Source organism: Canis lupus, chromosome 26 (genome assembly GCF_011100685.1).
Source record: "Canis lupus familiaris isolate Mischka breed German Shepherd chromosome 26, alternate assembly UU_Cfam_GSD_1.0, whole genome shotgun sequence".
Taxonomy (NCBI): Eukaryota; Metazoa; Chordata; class Mammalia; order Carnivora; family Canidae; genus Canis; species Canis lupus.
In genome coordinates, this window is record NC_049247.1 from 22,642,896 (window position 1) to 22,664,397 (window position 21,502).

The 21,502-nt window shown below is 45.9% G+C and overlaps 1 protein-coding gene and 1 long non-coding RNA gene across 2 annotated transcripts in view; one reads left to right on the forward strand and one right to left on the reverse strand.

The window, feature by feature from the left end:
• Nucleotides 1-5,024: 5,024 nt before the first annotated feature.
• Nucleotides 5,025-7,399, reverse strand: LOC111092661. The gene is made up of 2 exons (XR_005379017.1): nt 6,189-7,399; nt 5,025-5,220 (listed from the first exon to the last, which is right to left on the reverse strand). It is a non-coding gene; the product is annotated as an uncharacterized LOC111092661 (long non-coding RNA).
• Nucleotides 7,400-7,861: 462 nt separating this feature from the next.
• The window catches only part of ZNRF3 (zinc and ring finger 3), a 158,124-nt gene continuing 144,483 nt past the window's right edge, over nt 7,862-21,502 (forward strand). The window contains exon 1 of the mRNA XM_038575543.1: nt 7,862-8,161. Coding sequence (XP_038431471.1) covers nt 7,862-8,161 — 300 coding nt within the window. The remainder of the gene's footprint in view (nt 8,162-21,502) is intronic.

The window sequence follows — 21,502 nt, forward strand, 5'->3', positions numbered from 1 at the left end:
TCACAAGGGTAGCTACCATCTGTCATCATACAAGGCTATTACAATACCATCAACTCTATTCCCTATGCTGTGCCTTTCATCCCTGTGACTTACACATTTCATAACTGGAAGATTATGCTTCCCATTCCCCTTCACACATTTTGGTTCCTGTTTCTTGATTTTTCTCTTCTTTCTTATACGGAAATAGGGAAGATGCCCAGAACAAGTAAAAAAGTTAAGAGTGGTAGGGCCACCCTCATGACTTTTCTTGGGGAGGCATTGTCAGCTCCTGGGGACCTGGTGGCTGTGGCTTCCAAAAACTTATCCTTCTTTCACATCACATCTGGGCCCAGTGTTTAATTGTTCCAGACAGCCCCTGACTATAAATTAGAAGCTATTGGCAGCTAGAGAAGGCTATGCTATATAATTTTCATTGATCTAGGGTTCTGGGTCTTGATTTTCTCAGCTGTCATGCAAATAATTATGTTGTATAATCTCTAAGGTATCTTCCAGCGATAAAATGCAAGACTCTCTGAATTCTACATCATATTTAGAGACTACAGTTTTGTTGTTTTCTACATAAAAGTATTTCTTCTAAGTGTTCTCAAACTGAAATGATAAGGAACTCTAGTTTGAGTATTCATCCATTCATTCATCTGTTTGTTCACTTAATACATTGAACATGTCTTTATTTGAGATCTTTTGTTTTAGCACTCTTTCCCATTTTTCCTGGTTAGCAAAATGTGTGTGCACATGCGCACACGCGTGTGTGTGAAGATCTGAAGATCTGAAGATAAAACTATGTTTGACTCAATTGCTTTTAGCAAAATTTGGATTTCTTTTCTTTTTTTTTAAATTTGGATTTCTGGGGATCTCTGGGTGGCGCAGCGGTTTAGCGCCTGCCTTTGGCCCAGGGCGCGATCCTGGAGACCCGGGATCGAATCCCACGTCGGGCTCCCGGTGTATGGAGCCTGCTTCTCCCTCTGCCTGTGTCTCTGCCTCTCTCTCTCTCTGTGTGTGTGACTATCATAAATAAATAAAAATTAAAAAAAAAAATTCTATTAAATTTGGATTTCTTAACCTACTTTGATTTTGGAGTTTCTTTGGTTTTATGGTGTGTGCATCTGTCTATTCCCTATTGTCACTGAAGCTGTGATTGAACTAGTCGGCTTTACTGTTATATTTGTCAGGAGCTCAAAGGATGAAGCCTATACCTTTCCTCTTATTGTTTGTCTCCTCTCAGCTTGTCTCTGTCTCTCTTCTACAGCAGCAGCAGCATTTTCTATGTAGTTGAGGAAAATAGCCACAAACAGCTTATATTTATCCAATTCTTATAGTTTGAGATCTCACAGGAGGAGACAGACCTCCTCTCCCCCAGTTTCCAATGGATCAAATTTCAGGGAAGACTCTGATTGGCTTTGCTTTAGTCACATGCCTACTTCTAAACCTGTCATTGTAGCTAGGGGAGGGAAGTACTTTGGCCATTGGGGTCACATGCCCACAGATGCTGGGGAGATGGGCTACGTGATTGACAGCCCCAGAGAGATGAGGTGATCCAGAAAGGGGTGGTCACCATAGGAAGGGATGTGGAGTCAGCAATTCCAGTTCATTACCAGCTCCCTGCAAGTGTTGCTTTCTACCTAGTGTGAATGAAGTGTTCCTTTCTACAGTCTCACCCAAACTCTCTCTTCTCTTCTGTTAACTCACTTCTGTGCTAAGCCACCCTGTCCTATACAGTTGGACAAAAGCAAGTGACTGGTCATTATTTTCTTTTAGTGTTTTCTCTCAATCCTTTTTTCCTTTATTTTCAAATAGAGGTATAATCAATGCAACCTGTCTTATCTTTCAAAGCACCCATGACCCCTCATCAACTACCAGCCTTTCTTGGTCAAGAAGGCATGTGATTACATTTCCACTTCAGTTAAATATTACATCCTGAAGACAGGTGCCTCTTGTGGTCTAGAGTACTGCCCACAGACACAACTGTCGCCTTTATATAGTGCAGTATTTATGCTTCTCAGATCTAGGAAATTTTTTCTTCTTCCTCTGCTTTCACAATCTAGAAATGGTAGTTTTATGACCTGGTCTAATCAGCATCTACTTTGTCAGACTCCTCTTATGTATCTTTTTTGGGGGGAAAAAAAAAAGCCTATCGATGTGTTTATTTGGCTCCACGCAGCAATACAAATTTTTAAAAACCAGGAGACGCTAAAAATATATCTGGTTTTGTTTTGTTTTTTGCTTCTTTTGAACAAATCACAAGATCTGTGAATCCCACATTCCCTGTGGGCCCACATTCCCCAGAGCAACAATGTGTGGTAATAGCCCTCTGGACGGGCCATGTGTTCCCAGGCCACCACTCCCAAGGGTGTTCCTGCCCGAGGCCCCTTTGCCATTTACCATCTCATTGCTGATTATTTTTGCTTTGCACCTGGCCCACCTAAGTCACATTCCCTGCATGGCCCCTGGAGCATTGTTTGAGTTTGTGACTCCTGGTTGGGTGGCCATTGCAAATCAGGGACAGGTTGAAGCAGGGTTTAAACCACTGATGAATCGGGGCCCAGATTGGCCTTCTGCCTCAAGGCTCAAAGTAGACATAGATTGATGGTATACTTCAAAGGCGGAAGAGACACTTCTAAGAGTTTTGAAAGAACTGCCGCTACTTGCCTGTATAACATCTATTGTACCTTTCAAGAGAATTATATGATGTTTAAATACAATAAATGAAAGTTTCCAGAAATAGATATAAATACTTTGGAAGAATGCTAACAAGTCTTAAATTTGAATTGCCTTAAAGAAGCAAGCAAGATGAGATTCAAACTCTTAGAATTACTTTGCAAAATAAAGTGTATTTTATCGTCACCCTTTATGATTTCTGCGTCCTATATAGTAATAAATGTTTGCAGAAGGAGGGAAGGAGGGAAGAAAGGAAGGAAACTACTTGACTACAGGAATTGGCTCGTTCCGTTTTTTTTTTTTTTTTTTTTAATATTTTTTTAAATTTTTATTTATTTATGATAGGCACACAGTGAGAGAGAGAGAGAGAGAGAGAGGCAGAGACACAGGCAGAGGGAGAAGCAGGCTCCATGCACCGGGAGTCCGATGTGGGACTCGATCCCGGGTCTCCAGGATCATGCCCTGGGCCAAAGGCAGGCGCCAAACCGCTGCGCCACCCAGGGATCCCCCTCAGTTTTTTAAATATAGTTTTCATTTGTAAATGATTAGAAGAAGTTGCAAAAATAATATTAAGAGGTCCTGTGTTACATTTCCCTAATGCTAGCATCTTCTATAACTTTGGGCCAGTCCCTTTTCTTATTCTGGTGGCACATATTAAATTCAATAAAGTTTATTGAATGAATTTGTTTGCATATAGAAAATGCATGTTAGGGGATCCTTGGGTGGCTCAGCGGTTTGGCACCTGCCTGTGGCCCAGGGCGCGATCCTGGAGTCCCCGGATCGAGTCCCGCGTAGGGCTCCCGGCATGGAGCCTGCTTCTCCCTCCTCCTGTGTCTCTGCCTCTCTCTCTCTCTCTATTACAAATAAATAAATCTTAAAAAAAAAAAAAAAAAAACAACCTAAAAAAAGAAAACGCATGTTAGGGGCACCTGGGTGGCTCAGTTGGTTAAGCATCTGCCTTTGGCTCAGGTCATGATTTCAGGGTCCTAGGATTGAACCCCTGTGTCATGCTCCCTGCTCAGCAGGGAGTCTGCTTCTTTCTTTCCCTCTGCCCCTCCCCCTGGCTCGTGCTCTCTCTCTCTCTCTCAAATAAATAATATCTTTAAAAAAATGAATGTTATCAGTATTGATTTAGCAGGCTAGTTTCTTTATTTAATTTTATTACCTCTGAATAGGTAGTATATGCACATGGAACTAATTGAATAGGTACAAAGGGTATATACAGAAAAATAGGTCTCCTTCCTTTCCCTGCTTCTCAGTCATCCAGATGCCTCTCCAGAGGCAACTGTTTATCCGTTTCTCATGTCTCCTTCCACACATAGTTAATGTTTGCAACTTCTCAGGAATCTGTTGTCTACTTACCAACCTTCCTCCAATGTAACATATCATATGCATATCTTTTTCATTTAGCAGTATATATTGAAGATCATCCTGTATAAGTTAATAGAGTGCTTCTTTATTTTTTAAATGGGTTTTCAATATGAATCCTATTATATATGAAGTGGGTGTACCATAATTTATTTAACCAATTCCCTGTTAATGGACATGTAGGTTGTTTCTTGTCTTTTACTATTAAAAACAACACTGCGGTGAATATCCATGTCTGTTTTTATTTAGCACAGATATGGTCTCTTTAGGCACTAAAGAATACGTTTATGGATTTGAAATCCCTATACTTCCCTCTTTGGTCCTATAAATAGAACTTTGATGGTGGAACATTTCCCAAAGCTTTGTGAGGTTTTTGGCCTAAGTCAGTGAGATTTGCCAAAGGTCTGGCAGCTTTTTAACTGATGCTGATGCACCTGTTCTTGGTTATTTTCATTTGAGCTGGGTCTGATGGGTAGAGAAAAGAACAAGATAAGTTACACTCAGGATGGCCTAACTGGGGATGTGCCACAAAAAATAATGAATGGGTATGACTTCTCTTCATACCTATCACTTGATCCAGCCCTCACTCCTAGCCAAAGGGTCTTATCTCCTATTTAAAGTTATTTCCTATCTCCCCTTACTGCCCATCAGATTTTGGTGAAATTTCATTACTCAGTAAGTATCTCCATTTTTAAGCAGCTTTACAATGGTGAGAGAGGAGTTGTGTTATCTTTGTGTTGCTGGCCTGTGTTTTATTAACCATGTATTTCTTTAAACATAATCTTTTAAAATTTTTTTTTTGAAGATTTTGTTTATTTATTCATGAGAGACACACAGAGAGAGGCAGAGACATAGGCAGAGGGAGAAGCAGGCTCCCTATGGGGAGCCCGATGTGGGACTTGATCCCAGGACCCCGGGATCATGACCGGAGCCAAAGGCAGACACTTAACCACTGAGGCACCCAGGCGCGCCCCTCTTTAAACAGAATCTTAAAAATTGAACTTTCTTTCTTCCTTTCTTTCTTTCTTTCTTTTCTGTTTTTCTTTCTTTTTCTTTTTTTTTTTTTTGACTCTTATCTGGGTTTTTGCTGTGGTCCTTGAGGGGAAGGACTGTTGTTCTCCACATTCAGAATTTATTTTGGTCCCATGAAGTCCAGTGCTCCTAAGCAGCTGTTAGTTAACAAGCTGCCCCAAATGTCTGAAAAATGGGAGGGATACAAAACGATGAGCTTATAACTCATTCATTTAGTCATTAATTCATGCAACAAGTATGTATCAAGTGCCTACTCTGGGCCAGGCAGCCTTGGCCTAAGTCAGTGATAAGACAAGATCCTTGCCAATATAGAGTTTGTTCTCTGGCATGTGTGTGCGTGGGGCGTGGAATAGAGACAAAAATAAAGAAGCAATCATTTAGTATGTTAGAAGGGGATAAATGTCATGGGGGTGGAGGGTGAGGGCAGGCCAAGGGAGATTGGGATTTGGGGGGGGGGGCGGGGAGAAGGGTGTACACTACCATTTTAAATAGAGCCGCCTGAGTCCTGAGGGTGTGAGATTTGAACTAAGCCTTCAAAGAGTAGAAAATATCCTTATACAGTATCCTATGTGTATGTATGTGTGTGTGTGTTCGCATGAAAATACTGCTAATGGGGGCACCTGGGTGGCTCAGTGGTTGAGCATCTGCCTTTGGCTCAGGTGGTGATCCTGGGGCCCTGGGATCAAGTACCACCTCAGGCTCCCCACTGGGAGCCTGCTTCTCCCTCTGCCTATGTCTCTGCCTCTCTCCGTGTGTGCCTCTCATGAATGAATGAATGAATGAATAAATAAATAAATAAAAATCTTAAAAAAAATACTGCTAACGACTGAAATTTTTTTAACGACTGTATTACGATATAATTGGCGTACCATTAAATCCATCATTTCACACTGTAAAATTCAGTGGGTTTTAGTATATATACAGACTTGTGCAACCATCATCATTATCTAATTCCAGAACATTTTCATCAACCCCCAAAAGAAAGCCATTAGCAGTCACTACCCATTTCTGCCTCCCTCCAGCTTCTGGCAACCACTAATTTTTCTGTCTCTGTAGCTGGGCCTATTCTGGACATTTCACATAAATGGAATCATACACTATGTGGTTCTTTATGATTGGCTTCTTTCACTTACCATGATGCGCTCATTCACAATTGTAGCCGGTATCACTACTCCATTCCATTGTATGGATGTACTGTTTTTGTCGACTCGTTCATCAGTTGACGGTGACCTTGAGTTTTATTTTTTTTATTTTTATTTTTATTTTTTTACCTTGAGTTTTAAATACTGCAAAGTGTCATGGGTGGGCTATAGGAATTTACTTAATGACTGGATTGGGCCACCTAGGGGGAAGTATTAGGATTGCTGGTGCCCAGCAGTGGTTAGGCTTGGTTCTGAGGGAATTACAAAGCCCCTGTACTCACAGCCCTGCTTTCCCAGGTGCCTCCCTCTTAAGCAGAAACTCTGGGTGGTCCAAATGTGGCAATGCAGATCCGTGGATTTTTTTCAAGTGTATTTACTAGCCCGCGTGTTGAAAATATTTTTTTTCTCCTTTACCCTTGGTAAATTGTTTACCCAAGACAATAACTCAATGAGTTTTCTTTTCGTCTTTTTAATATTTTGGGTGTGGTAGCAAGTAGAAGCAGATCATCCTAACCAAATATTTGCGTATATCTGAACAAAGCCATTTGGCTGAGAGAAGGAAAAGCCCACGGAGGAAGTGGGAACCGAATCTCAGTTTTGAATGATGGGTTCGATTCTCATAGGGCTAGACGAGGGCGGAAAAGGCATGTTCCAAAGAGGGGCAGGGACTTGAAAGTTTCTCTTCTGGGCGATTAGGGAGCCCTGGGTCCTGGAGCAAGTCTTCGGTACGTGAATTTGGCAGCCGTCATTCTGCGCATGAGGTGATGGTGTTGGAATACTCTGGCCTTCTGCAAATGGAGACTCAACGTCTCAGGACTCCTCTTGGGGGGTGTTTTGAGTTACAGTGTCTGGGCTGCAGAAAGGTGAACTCCATCAGAATCCAATGGCTAAACGGCTCCTTCCTCCGCCTCCCCAGTTGAGTGCTGTCTTAGCGACACCGGGAAGAACCGGATGGCCCGGCACGGGCCGAGCTGCGGGCGGCCTTTCCCATTCAGTCCTAGAGCTGGGGGTGAGGGTGGCGAGCCGGGGGCGGGCCCGGGAACCGCGGACTGGGGCCGCGGAGCCAGCAAGGGCAAGGCCCCAACCACTGCACGGGGCCGCAGGCGTGGGGCCTCCAGAGACAACGCAGTCGCCCGCCAGCAGGATGCAGCCCGGGTTCCCGCCGAACTCTGGCAACGGTGAGGAGAAATGTCTGCCGCCGAGGGCGGAGCGCGGACGAAGGGGTGGAGCTAGGGCGCGGGGGCGGGGCGAGGACGGGGGGCGGGGCGAGACGGCGGGCGGGGGCGGGGCGAGAACGACGGGGCGGGGCGGGGCCGGGGCGAGGGGGCGGGGCGAGCGCGGGGGCGTGTCCGGCCGCCGGGCCGCCCCCCGCCGCCCCCGCCCCGCCCTCCCGCTCCCCCCCTCCCCAGGCGGCCGCGGCGGTCGAGTGCGGGGAGGGAGGGGAGAGCGGGTCACGACGTTGCCGGGGCGGGGATAACCCCTCACGTGGAGCAGATGAAAGGGCCGCGGCGCGACGGCCGGGGGAGCCGAGCCGAGCCTGCGACCCACAAAGCCGCCGCCGCCGCCGCGATGGGGCTGTGAGGCGTCCGCCCGCGCTCGGTCCTCCGCCGGCCCGCGACTATGCCCGGCCGCGCCCGCCCTCCGCGCCCTCCCGCCGCAGGACCATGAGGCCGCGCTCGGGCGGGCGCCCAGGGGCCCCGGGCCGCCGCCGCCGCCGCCTCCGCCGCCGCCCCCGCGGCCCCCGCGGCCGCCGCCTGCCGCCGCCGCCGCCGCTGCCGCTGCTGCTCGGGCTGCTGCTGGCGGCCGCGGGGCCCGGCGCGGCGCGGGCCAAGGAGACGGCGTTCGTGGAGGTGGTGCTGTTCGAGTCGAGCCCGAGCGGCGACTACACCACCTACACCACCGGCCTCACGGGCCGCTTCTCGCGGGCCGGGGCCACGCTCAGCGCGGAGGGCGAGATCGTGCAGGTAGCTGCCCGCCGCCCGGGCCCCGCGCCGCGCCGCCGCCTCCCCGCCGCCTCCCCGCCGCCGCCGCCTCCCCGCCGCCGCCGCCGCCGCCGCCGCCGCCACAAGATGGCTCCGGGGGCTGCGCCCGCCGACCCCGCCGCGGGCTGGCGGGCGGGCGGGCGGGAGGGGCGGCGGCGAGGCCGGCGGCATCCCTCCCGGGCCGGCGGGCGGGACGCGGCCTCCAGGGCGCCGCAGCGGGGGGCGAGCGCACGTGGGGGCTCGGCCTCCGGGGGCGGGCGGGAGACCCCGGGTCGGGGGACTCGCGTAGACGCGGCCCCCGTGGGCCGGCCGGCATTTCGGTTTGCCTCAGGTGGAAGTCCTGGAACTACCTGTTGCATGCCAACTTTGGAACGACGGGCGATGAAGGATGGGGTGGCTTGTTCCAGTCACAGGCTCTGCTTTGCATCCTTGCATGTCCTTTTTTGGGAGTAGCCAGGTTTGTCTGCAGGCTGCACAACGCCAGGTTCTTCCCTGGAACCTGCCGCCAGCCTCACCTGGCCGCTGACCCCCCTGCAGGGCTCTGGACATGCAGCAGCAGGCAAGCAAGCAAGCAGGGGGAGCTGGCCGAGGAGCGGGGATCGCGGGTGCCCTGGAGTGGCCGCAGAAGGCAGCCTTCGCTGCGTGCCTCAGATTACAGCGGGCGGGAGGGAGACCGCCTGTCGGCTCCTGGGCCAAGGACTTTTGCGGAGGGCCTGGAAATAGGGAGACAGGGTCGCACACTGACAGGACCCCCCCCCCCCCCCCCCCGCTCCCCATGAGAGAGGTCTGCACTCCAAAGAAGCCTGGCTAGGGAGAGTTTTGAGCCTACACTTTGGAGGACGGGCTCAGCTGAAGCCTCTGCGGTTGCTGAGCTGGGTAGATGCCTTCCCGCTTCCTTGGCTATGATTTTATCAACTTGTTAGCAGACTGCCAGCGCACTTAAGGCGGTTAATATGCATGCCTCGGATGCGGGCGATTTGAAATGGTTGACTTGATTCGGAGCCTTTTTGGAGATGATGGGATGGCTCCAGGGCTGCAAGCCTTGGGCCTTCTAGTGCTTTACTCTTGGATGAGTTATGAATGAAGAGAAGGGAACTGGATGGATGATTGCATAGCAGCCTCTTCGTTTCCCCTCCCGTGGTGCATACTCGAAGCCCTACGTGGATAGGACAGGGAGCTGTGCAGCTTGGCTCCTTAGAGGTGTGTCCTTACCGAGCCGGGGGTGGGGGGGGGCGGGGGGGCGGGGAGAGGCACCCCTGCCAGGCGATTAATCAGCAGCATTGCCTCACAGAGCTCTTACTCTCATCTTAAACTTCTGCAGGGTAAAGAGAAGGGGAAGCACATGTTTGAGTCCTGTGACTACATATGTTAAAAGCTTTGGGACTTTTTCCCTTGTTAATGTTACAGTTACGGTCTTTAGTTCATAAGCTTTAGAGAAGATGGTCTGCTGAAGATTCCTAACACGTTTTAGTGGAAGCCTTCAAGAATAGTCTGAATCCTAGAGCTCATTCCCTGTAACTCCTTGTTTCTCTTTGAGACTTTCACTGTGCCCTGGATGGCTTTAGAAATGTTTGATTTACAGCCTCCTAAGAGAAAAGATGTTTTAGCCTGGCACTTCACTTTTTGAAGGGGACTTTTGAAGTTTGTGATTTTTATCTGCAGTGTTTTAACTTGTACTCTTTCTCCACGGTAGTTTGTCTGGCGGGCTATCCATTATGGGTAGTGCTGGGGTTTGGAGATAATCTTGGGTTCACCATTTAATACAAAATTAGCAGTTTAAACACACCATTTGTAGCTGTTTTATCCTTGTGAGTAGAGAGAGAATGTATGAATTTGGCAGAAGGAATCTATTCTCTTTGAATCTTTTTGAAGTGCTTATCTAACTCTTTTGTAGTCCATTAGCCTAGCGCCCCCCCACCAAATTAAGTCAACAATTGCTAAGTAAAGAAAAATGACTTAAATGGTATTTAATAAGTTGACCTCTTAAGCAATCACTAATAGGTGTCCTTAATTCCTTTATAACTGCACAGTGTTGGTGAGTTTATCTGAGCTGTCTGAATAGTCATTTCTCGGTGTTCTCACTCCATATCTTTAATAACTTTTTTGTGGGGGCCACTTGCTGAACCTCTCAACTCTAGAGAACAGCTCAGCATGGCTTTCAGGGCTGTGTGTGTACAGAGGCTGGCATGCTTTTATTAGTTCTTCGAATGCTGCCCGATTGAAGTAACTGGCGTGGCTCCTGTCAGCCCTGAAAAATGTTTTTGTAAGGAAAGCTGGTGTTTCAGAACCGCTGAGAGGGAATGTAACATTTTGTATGAAAAATGAGAATGTAGAAGAAACAAATTGGTGTTTAGCTTCAGATTAATCATGTTTTCTAAGTGCCTTGTTGAACTTTTCAAACCTCCTTTTATTTACTATCTTAAAATAACCCTGTGTGATTTGCTATTTAATATTTTATGGTTGTCAGAGCAAGGCTCATTTTCCTATAACTAAACCTAAATAGTAGCACTCTAGCTTTACTTGTGTTATTTCCAGTGGGATTTGGTAGCGCTGTTGTTCATGGTTAAGGGGAGAAAAAGACCTGTTTGGGAGTCTCTTTCCTCTAAGAATTCTTAAGATAGGAAATTGGTTTGTATTACTGTTTTTCCTCCCTCCCTATTAGGTACAATGACAGGAGATACCTTATCGTAGTCTTGGTTTGCCCCAGATACTTCTAATTAGAGTACCTGTTGTTCAGTCATTTGCATGGGTTAGGGGAAGGGGAGGCCTGATTAAGAATGTGTGTGTGTGTGTGTGTGTGTGTGTGTGTTAGAGTGTGAGTGTCGGTGTCAAAGAGAGCTAGTAATTCAAACCTTGGTATTAGTCATCAGGATTCTTGGTTTTCTCTCCTTATGCATTTTAGGCTTAAGTAACTTTCGCAAGGTCACCACTCTGTTCTGTTAAGAAGAGAGATTTTTTTTTTTTTTTTTGAACATCTTCATCTGTGAAAGTAGTGAAAACAATGTGTGGATATGAAATGCTATTAATTATTTATTCATGCAGCACTGAAGTCCATTTGCTCATAAGGGTATTAGACGTACAGTGTGAACAGTGTGAATGCCAGAGGAATTAATTACAGTTCTGTCATTCTGAAGTGTGGAACTTTAAAGGGTTCTTAGACATATTGATACATATTTCATCTTTGAACCAATTTGTTGCTATTATGAGATCATTATCTGAAACTTTCAGACTTGTCCACGCAACTCACATGGTTAGTGATGTTAAATAAAGGCCTGATTAAACACTGGCTAGTGGTATGTGGATTGGTTAAACAAACAAAGAAAATTTGCATCGCTAGAGATGAAAGATTGTTTTAAAGTGGAAATGCATTTTTCCCCCTTGAAGTCAAATATTTAGAAACGCTTGAGAAATTCATTTGTAGAAGGACTCTGAATGATCGGTTTTGTGTGACTTTAAAATTGGTCTTTCTGGATCCTGGGTTAAGTGTTGAATGGTCTTGAAAGCAGAGGAAAGTTGAGAGCATTTAAGAACTAAGACACTCACTGCCTTTAGCTATGAGGGGCTGGGGGAAGCCGGATGGTGGGTTAGAAGGGCTGAGTGACATCCTTAAATATCCAATATTAACTAAGGGCATCACAGAGACTAATTTTAGGAAACTAATTCCTCTGTCTTGTTTCCCTGTCAGTGTGTTTCTGCAGTTCCAAATTTGATCAAACACTTTTCTTTTCATCTCCATTTTAAGTTAACAGGCCTGCCTCTAAAAATTGACTTGGCCTAATAGAACAATTGTGTGCTGGCAGCTGACCTGGATTTACACAGAAAGAGATTGACTGTCTTGTTAGAGGGCCTTCATAGGTTAAAACCAAGTATTTGATTTGGGGGAAAATGTTAGGGCTGTGTTTTGTGACCTTATTAATGCTTAGGGACTCATATTTTCTGCCTTGTTCTCTAAGATCCCATGGGAGTTGTTAATGCAGCTCTGAATGGAGATGCAGATGGGAGTGGGAGGTTTAAGCATGAAATCTGCAGACCAGAGGGAAGGTGGTGATGGCCTTCATTTATTGTGTGCAGGGCACTGTGCCAAGCACATCATGTGTTTATTCCTCACATCCTGACTTTAACATGGAATTAGCAACTACTGTTAACCCATTTTACAGGTGACGAAACTGAGGCCGAGAAAAATGATTTGACTTCCCCAACCTCACCCAGCTAGCAAATGATAAAATCTGGGTCAAAACCCAGGTCTGTCTGGCCCCTTTGCTCCTATATTTGCCAAATAAATAGAACTTGGCTGGTTAGGCTTGGGCATTATTTTGAGTCTAATTTCTTTTTTTTTTTTTTTTTAAAGATTTTATTTATTTATTCATGATAGTCACAGAGAGAGAGAGGCAGAGACACAGGCAGAGGGAGAAGCAGGCTCCATGCACCGGGAGCCCGACGTGGGATTCGATCCCGGGTCTCCAGGATCGTGCCCTGGGCCAAAGGCAGGCGCCAAACCGCTGTGCCACCCAGGGATCCCTTGAGTCTAATTTCTAACAGTGTAGTGTGGAGGTTATTAATCTGAAGGTCACAGACTTCCAGAGAGGGCCTGTGAACACCTGAATTTTTTTTTTTTTTAAGATTTTTATTTATTTATGAAAGACACAATAAGAGACAGAGGCTGAGGGAGAAGCAGGCTCCCTGCAAGGAGCCTGATGTGGGGGACTCAGTCCAGGATCCAGGGATCACGCTCTGGGCCAAAGGCAGATGCCCAACTACTGAGCCACCCAGGTGTCCCAACACCTGAAATTATAGATGCAATGCACTTGTGAATGTGCTCTTCTGTTTTCTTGAGAAGATACACGGTTTTGCCTGTTGAGGGATTTCTGGGATTCCCCTTCTCCCCAAGAGGAAAAAGAGAAGCACTGGTTTAATACCCATCACCAAAAGAGTCCATTACTAAGAATTTGGAGCTCAGGCTGGCAAGAGTTGTAAAGAAGTCTACAGGTTTGTGTGTCTCCGTCGAGCATATTCATCTGATAAATGTTTACCAAACCCTATTTTCAGACACTGTATTGCTATTTTTTTGGAGTCTGCCGTCTCTTACAGAGACAGACATGTGTATGGATAAGTGATAATCCTTCCCAAGAGGGTTCCCCCACAGAATTGGGCCCTTAGTTCCCAAGACATCCATTGTCTATAATGAATTAACTTTTCTCTTGTGCATCCATCTGGTACTAGTTAAATGCATTATCCTTGGGTGAAGTGAGAAAATAGCCCCTCAAAGAATATTTGCATTTAGAGAGTGAAGTGCAGGAAGGTGGCGATCTGAATGTAGCATGTGGGAAAGCTGACTGTAAATGTGTTCCTTTTCATCATTTACTGGAAAATGAAATGGAGCATCTTCCAATGTTGAAATGCCTTAAGAACAACTCCTCACACCTTCTCTTGTGGACTGTGGCCCCATTGGCATGTTTATTTTTGTTCATCCGTGGATCCATCCCTGGATCTCTAGTGTCTGCCATTTATCAGACACTTCATAGTTGGTGAATGAATGATGGATTTAGAATGAACAGCAGGCAGGCAATGGGTCTTAATGGACTTAAGTAGCTTCCTGTGACATAGCTCATAAATTTTGGGATTATCTTTCATTTTTTGTTGTTAGTTCCAGAAAGTTGCTTGATTAGATGGAAAGAATGGACCTTTCTCTCTGGTTCTGGTGGGTCCACTGGCTTTATAACTACAGGTTGTATGAGAGTAACCTGTGTGTGTGCATGTCAAGGGGCAGGATACCTGGCATTATAAGGGTTTGTAGACGTTCTTGATAAAACATAGAATATTAAGAAAGCTATAATGTGGACAGCCGTTATGGATGGACAGAAACCCATGAAGAATAGTCTACAGCCAAGCCTTAATGTCCGTGGAAATGACAGTCACGGCTTGGAATTCAGATTCATCATTAATCTGAATATATACCATGTGAAAACTTTGCTTCCTGTTGATGTTTCCCAAGTCTGGAGAATGTGGATTTACAGTTCATGACAAAAATGACATTTAAATCAATCTTGATAATCAGAAGAACAGATTCAGCCCTTTAATGTGTGAGATAAGGAGATCCAGAGAAGTGAAGTGCCTTGCCCAGGGCATGTGGAGAGTAGAGATGACCCTGATAACTGTTTGGGTCTCCAGACTCCCAGGCTTGGAGTCTTTCTGTCCTTCAGCTGAGTTTGCCAGAGAATGCAGATGTAGAAGCATGCTTTAAAATCAGGTGTTTAATTGGGAAAAGCCAGGCCTTCTTAAATTGTACTTTGGGTTTAAATGATTGCTTTTCTTTCTTCTTTTCTTTTTAAAAATTTTTATTACTTATTTGAGAGACAGAAAGAGGACACAAGCAGGGGAGGGGGCAGAGGGAGAGGGACAAGGAGACTCTCTTTGAGCAGGGAGCCTGACAGCAGGCTCCATCCTAGGACTCCGCAATCATGACCTAAGCCAAAGGCACATGCTTAACTGAGCCACCCAGGTGCCCCTAAATGGTTGCTTTTCTCCTTTGATTTAGATTTTGACTTGCTCAGTCTTCCCCTCTGTCAGAGCTTTATAAGATAGCTACTAATGGTCAAGTGCTTCCTGTGTGCCTGGCTCTGGGCACAGTGCCGTGCTCACATTTCATGGGTGAGCTAGATGGCATGCCTCAGGTTTTCAGATGAGGAAGCTAAGCTCTGAGAGTGAAGTTATTTTCTTCCCTTTTTTTTTTTTTTTTTGAAGTTATTTTCAATGTCACTGAGCATGTCTGCAGTAGGGCTGAGATTCAAACCCAGGTCCGTGCGATTCTAAGCCATTTCTGTTTTTACAAGACTGCCTCACTTGGCACTTGCTTCTGCTTGGAATGAGATTATGGGAACTGATGGTGCAGTTTGGAGTCGGGTATAAACCCAGGATCACTAACCAATAAGTGAATCCATAACTTTAACTGAGAAGATGCTCTACGCTTACAGAGATTTATTTCCTTCCTTCCTTCTCTCGTACTAACTTGTTTTTCCCACGAAGGGCCGGTCTGCCAAGTTTGGGAAGAGGGACCGATGACTTGAAGCACACAACTGTCACTTTTTTGGCTGTTGGGAGAGTTGGAGTGGCTTGTAAGTGTTCTGGCATCTAAGGGATTTCTGGTGTGAGACACACCTCCTTCCTGTGGCTGACTTTCTAGAGCCATTTTGAAGTCTGCATTGCTTTCTGCAAAAAATCCCATCCCACGTTCAGTGCCTTTCTGACTTCGCACAGACTGCATGTCCCCTAGCTATTTGATTTAAGAGATTTCAAGAACCTAAAGCTGTGGGTTCTCCCTGCTTATGCCATCCTTCTGGGTGGAAACTCACTACAGGTGCTGTGTTCCTTCTGTCAACAGACATTCACTGCTGCCTCCTATCCACCAGACCCTGGGTGAGGTGAGGTGGCAGGTTGGGGGTGAGGAAGGTCACCGTCCCCACCCACAGGCAGCTGAGTGTAGGGGGCAGACAGCATGCAAGCCACAAGTCTTCCATGGCTACCGGATGCCGAGGGAACACCTGGCCCGGGGTGCAAAGTTTAGGTCTGGGTAGCCCATTCTGAAGAAACATGTATGTAATGACATAGTATGTGGATTTGAGCCTTCTGGTCTTTTCCGACTCATTTTTACCTACCTTTGAGGTTAAAGCTGATAACCCCTTTGTGGAGACGTGCCTTTTTATACCTGTCAAACAGGATAGGGAGGAGGTAAAGAGTAGAGGTTCTTTGTTCCATTTGTAGCTTGAATGAGATGTTTTAAAGTCTGACTTTTAGCAGCTCTGTTGACTCATGATAGTGTGAAGAGAATGAGGTCAGCTGGCCTATTGTGGTTCAAGGGAGAACATTTTATTTTTATTACACTTAAGATGTGTTTTAAGACTTGGTATTAATCCCCTTCTCTCTCTAGCAGCCAGTGTGATATGGTTGTTCAGAAACTCAATGTGTAGACTTGATTTGGTGAAAATAGACTTTGAGGATCCTAGCAGTTTGATGTAACATTTTTACATCAAAATGTTAGAATGGGATTTCTGTGGTGAAGCTGCTGCATTTTAAAAATAAAAAGGCGGGGAGAGGTGCCAGGGTGGCTCATTCAGTTGAGCTTCTGACTCTTGATTTTGGCTCAGGTCATGACATCAGGGTGGTGAGATCAAGCCCCACATCAGGCTTGTGCTGGGCATGGAGCCTGCTTAGATTCTCTCTTTCTCTCCACTCTATAAATAAATAAGTAGATAGCTAGCTACCTAGCTAGTTAGATGGGATGCCTGGGTAGCTCAATTAGTTAAGTGTCTGACTCTTGATCTTAGGTCAGGTCTTGATTCTCAGGGTCATGAGTTCAAGCCCTGTTCCATGCCCAGTGTGGAGCCTACTTTATTTTTTTTTTTTTTTTTTTTTTTTTTTTTTTTTTTTAATCTTTTTTTTTTTTTTTTTTTTAATTTTTATTTATTTATGATAGTCACAGAGAGAGAGAGAGGCAGAGACATAGGCAGAGGGAGAAGCAGGCTCCATGCACCGGGAGCCTGATGTGGGATTCGATCCCGGGTCTCCAGGATCGCGCCCTGGGCCAAAGGCAGGCGCCAAACCGCTGCGCCACCCAGGGATCCCTGGAGCCTACTTTAAAAATAAATAGGCAGCCCTGGTGGTGCAGCAGTTTGGCGCTGCCTGCAGCCTGGAGTGTGATCCTGGAGACCCAGGATCGAGTCCCACATCGGGCTCCCTGCATGGAGCCTGTTTCTCCCTCTGCCTGTGTCTCTGCCTCTCTCTCTCTGTGTCTATGAATAAATAAATAAAATCTTTAAAAAAAATAAATAAATAAAAATGAAAAAATAATAAAAATAAAAGAATAAGGGTCATGATCAATTGGGTGTGTGTAAGGTCCTAGCCGGTGCTGTAAGAATTTGATTAAACTTTGATTTTTTACTTGAATTTAAGTATGCTAATTTGTCAGCAGACATTTATTGATTTCTCCTGTGGAAACAGTGTAGAGGAAAACAACCTTTTCTACATCCATGATATAGCATGTGCTTTTCAGGTGTTATTTCTGCGATTTCTCTCATACAAACTGGGGCAGTTGAATTAGCGCCAGAGGAAACTGAGGCTGAGAGTCAGAGTAAGCATCTTGAGGCCACAGAGCTGGGATTGAATTTGGGTTACATAAAGACAAAGCTCATTGACCTGCTTGCCTGAGGACTTGGTGGATAAGGCAAAAATGTTAGAAGAGATTTGATTTACATTGCTTCTAGTCAGGGCCAGAATCTTCCCTTAAAAAAAATCATCTGTAACTTACTATTTTTTTTTAAAGATTTATTCATTCATTCATTCATTCATTCAGAGAGTGAGAGAGAAACAGGCAGAGACACAGGCAGAGGGAGAAGCGGGCTCCATGCAGGGAGCCCGACGGCGGGACTTGATCCCGGGTCTCCAGGATCACGCCCTGGGCTGCAGGCGGCGCTAAACCGCTGTGCCACCGGGGCTGCCCTGTAACTTACTATTTTTTAAGATTTTACTTTTTTTTTTTTTTTTCAAAGGTCAAGAGAATCTTTTTTTTTTTTTTTTTAATTTTTATTTATTCATGATAGGCACACAGTGAGAGAGAGAGAGAGGCAGAGACACAGGCAGAGGGAGAAGCAGGCTCCATGCACCGGGAGCCCGACGTGGGATTCGATCCTGGATCTCCAGGATCCCGCCCTGGGCCAAAGACAGGCGCCAAACCGCTGCACCACCCAGGGATCCCTAAGATTTTACTTTTAAGTAATCTCTGTACCCAGTGTGGGGCTCGAACTCACGACCCCAAGATCAAGAGTCACGTCCTCTACCAACTGAGCCCGCCAGGAGCTCCTGTGCCTTTTTTTTGTTTTTTCATTTTTATTTATTTATGATAGTCACACACACAGAGAGAGAGGCAGAGACATAGGCAGAGGGAGAAGCAGGCTCCATGCACCGGGAGCCCGACGTGGGATTCGATCCCGGGTCTCCAGGATCGCGCCCTGGGCCAAAGGCAGGCGCCAAACCGCTGCGCCACCTAGGGATCCCATGTGACTTTTTTTAATTGTAAAAATAATACACGTTTATTGTAGAAGATACAGAAAAGTATTAATGAAAATAATGAATCCCACTACCTAAAGATAACCTCTGTAACCTTTGTGTTCTGGTGCAGCTTTCCTTTCATTTCCCTGTGGTCTTGGAGATATTCTAAAGAAAATGTGAGAAAGTATTACTTAGTGCTTATAACCCTTCATCCACCTTGAGTATTTTCCTGTCATTAAATGCTCTGAAACATTTTTAGAGTCTATGTAACATGCTCTTGTTTTCCATTATTCTAAGGAATGACTATACTTCATTCCTTCCTTATTTTCACAGGATAAAGTTCTAGAATTAGGACCATGAGGTCACACAGTATATTTTGAATGCTCCTGCTATGTGTTGTCAGATTGCTCTGCAAAAGAGTGGTTTTAGTATATGCTCCCTACCATGTTGCATTCAAGTTTCCACCTATTTCTGGTCCTAACAGATAGTGTCAGTTTCTAACAACAACAAAAATCCAAAAGGCAGCTCCATATAAGTAAAAGTCTATTTCTAATAGTGCTTAGTAAAGTACCAGTTTTTCTCCTCTCCCATGAGGATCTGAGTTATGACTAAGGTCTGTTACAAAGGGAAGGTCCCTGGCGTGGTACTTGGGTCCTCCCTTGTAGGTGTACCTGAGCATGATTCTGCAGCAGCAGGCTGCCCTTGTGTTCTGGGCCGGGACAGGGCGGCTGTCCAGGCAGATGGCTGTGCTCAGAGGCCTAGAGAAGACCTCGTGGAAGGCACCACTGTGCTGTCGGCACACCCTGTGGCAGCAGATTGCAGCCCAGGAGGGTGCTGCCCCTGTGTTCATTGGTTTGGGCCCTGCTGCTTTCCCGTAGATCAGGCTCTCTGCTTATGAACAGGCTAGGTCCAGAAGGGCCATATGAATCTGTCCTCTGGTGCAGAGTGACGCTGTCAGTTTGTGGTGAGCAGAGATGCAGGTAGAGCCAAGTGTCAGATCGCCAGGGCTGCTCTAAACAGCAGGACCAAGGACTGAAAAGAGCTTCCTGGTATTTTTTTTTTTTTTTTTTGGATCCCTGTTAAAAATCTAGACATTTTACATAAAAATCTAGGGCTTTGGTGCTTGTTGAAAAGTGAACAGATCTGGCAACATTGGGTCTACTGCTCTGCATGGCACTAGCTTAGCCTGTCCTGGGGAGTAGCGGCCGTGCCCTTCAGATGGGGCATGGACCCTTCAGTTCACCAGCCGCTTTTGCATTGCTTTGGCTCACTTTACTCACTGGTAGTTATATTTACTCACGCCTGGCCCCTCTAGGCACTGGAGTTTGCCATCCTTCCTCTGAAAGTTCTGAAGCTGGAAGCATTTAAGTTGTGTTTGGTGAGCCTCCTTTCTTTCCCTCCTCAACTGATGCAATGTGTCTGATGTCCATTTGTGGCAGTATGATGATGCTTCGGTGGACCCCATGAGCCTGGGGAAGGCTAAATGGCCCTGTGTGACCAGAGTGCTCTTTTTTACTTTGGTACAGGGGCTTCCATTTTCTCTTGTTCTCCTGGAAGGCTGATATCATTTGACCTGTGTCTTCATTAAGATTTCTATCCCTCTTCTCTTTTTGCTCGTTGGTTTCTGTTGACCTCTAGAATTACTGTTTGAGCTGGAGGGCACCCTGGAAATGTTGTGGCTTAGCTGTCCTTTTATAGTGTGGGGACTGTGCATGAGGGCCCACAGCCTTTGTTTAACAAGGGGACCTGTGATTAGAAATGTAGTCTTGGGGCTCCCCAGTGCTGGTCTTTCTCGGACAGCATCCCACTCCGGTGGTTGAGTTCCAGAAAATCTTCCATGTGCCTGGTGGGTTAGGGTCCCCATTGTACTTTCACTTGTATTATCTCGTCTCTTCTCTCAGCTGGGAGTGGTCTTCCCTGGATTCTGTCCCAGAAGGCCAGCTGCTTTTCAGGTTATCATGGTTGCCAGGGTTTGTCCCGTACTTGACATGGAGTGCTTCTCTTTGTACCTAATTATACACTTTTACTTAAATGCATTTGACATGTGTGTTCAGCCCCTTTATACAGTTTTTTGGAAATGACACGGGGTATCTAGAGATTTGTCATCTTTTCAGAAAGCGCCTCAGTGTTGGAATTGGTGGTAAGCAAGTCAGCCAATGGTGTGTAAAGAGTGTTGCAAGCTTGACTGGCAAAGCTTTTTCAGAGTTGAATTCAAGGTAGCCTGTGGCCAAGTCAAAGGGAAATGGTGCACTCAAGATGTTTGATTTTTCTTTCCTTGCTGACTTTCCCTCTTCACGCCAGATGCTGTCTCTTCGTCTCCCTGCCTCACATCTTGCTCTTCAAGTCAGTTCTTCCTCTCTTCACCAGATTCATCTTTCCATGGTGGTGGTGGATTTCATTATAACCTTGATCAAAATCTTTCCGTACCATCCCATTGTTGACTAGCTAGCTGAGCTAGGTGACCTGGGCCTTCTACAATCTCCCTCTCATTATTGCCTCTAGGCTACAGACCTGGGTCCTTCATATTCCACCCTGTTTCCCTAATGGGTCCTGGGCTGTCCTTTATGCCTCTCATTTTGAGTGCCCTTTTGTTGTAATACATTTCCATGCCTCCACATTCCCAACTCCGCCTTTTCCCTCTCTCAGGGCTGTCACCTGCACTGGGGTCACATGTCCAGTCCTTCCCATAACATGTTTCCTCTTCCACCAGTGTGTTCCTTTGAACCAAAGTGCTCTGTCCTTCACTTGGCAGCTGATCTTAAATTCCTCATTGTAGTTATTCCCTTGTTAATGTTTTCTTTTCCCCACGAAATCACAGCTCCCAGTAGACAGGGATTGGGTCTTACTCATCCCTTGCGATACAACTCACAAATATTTACTGAATTGAAATCCTTCTTCTAGATCATAATACTTAACAATGGGGATGTCAGCATGGCCAGAAAAACACTTGGCTTTTTTGAGGGAGAACTTTCTATGATTGTAGAAACAATTCACAAGTGGCTTGCAGACATTGAATGTGTCCTAGGGCTATTCCAAATAGTTGGGATGGATCAGACTCTCACAGTAATTTCACCTTGGCCCTGCTCCCTAGGTCTGGAAAGGGGATGATGTCCTCTCTAACTCCTTCCAGCCTATTATGTGACTACCTGGGTGCTGTGTCCAAACCAAGCTGGAGAAGAGAATGTCTCAGCCTGACTGTAGATTTTTAGGGAGTGTGTTTAAGTTTGGTTGATGTTTTGGTGACACTTAGAAAATGGGTACTTTTGAGGAATAGCAAAACTT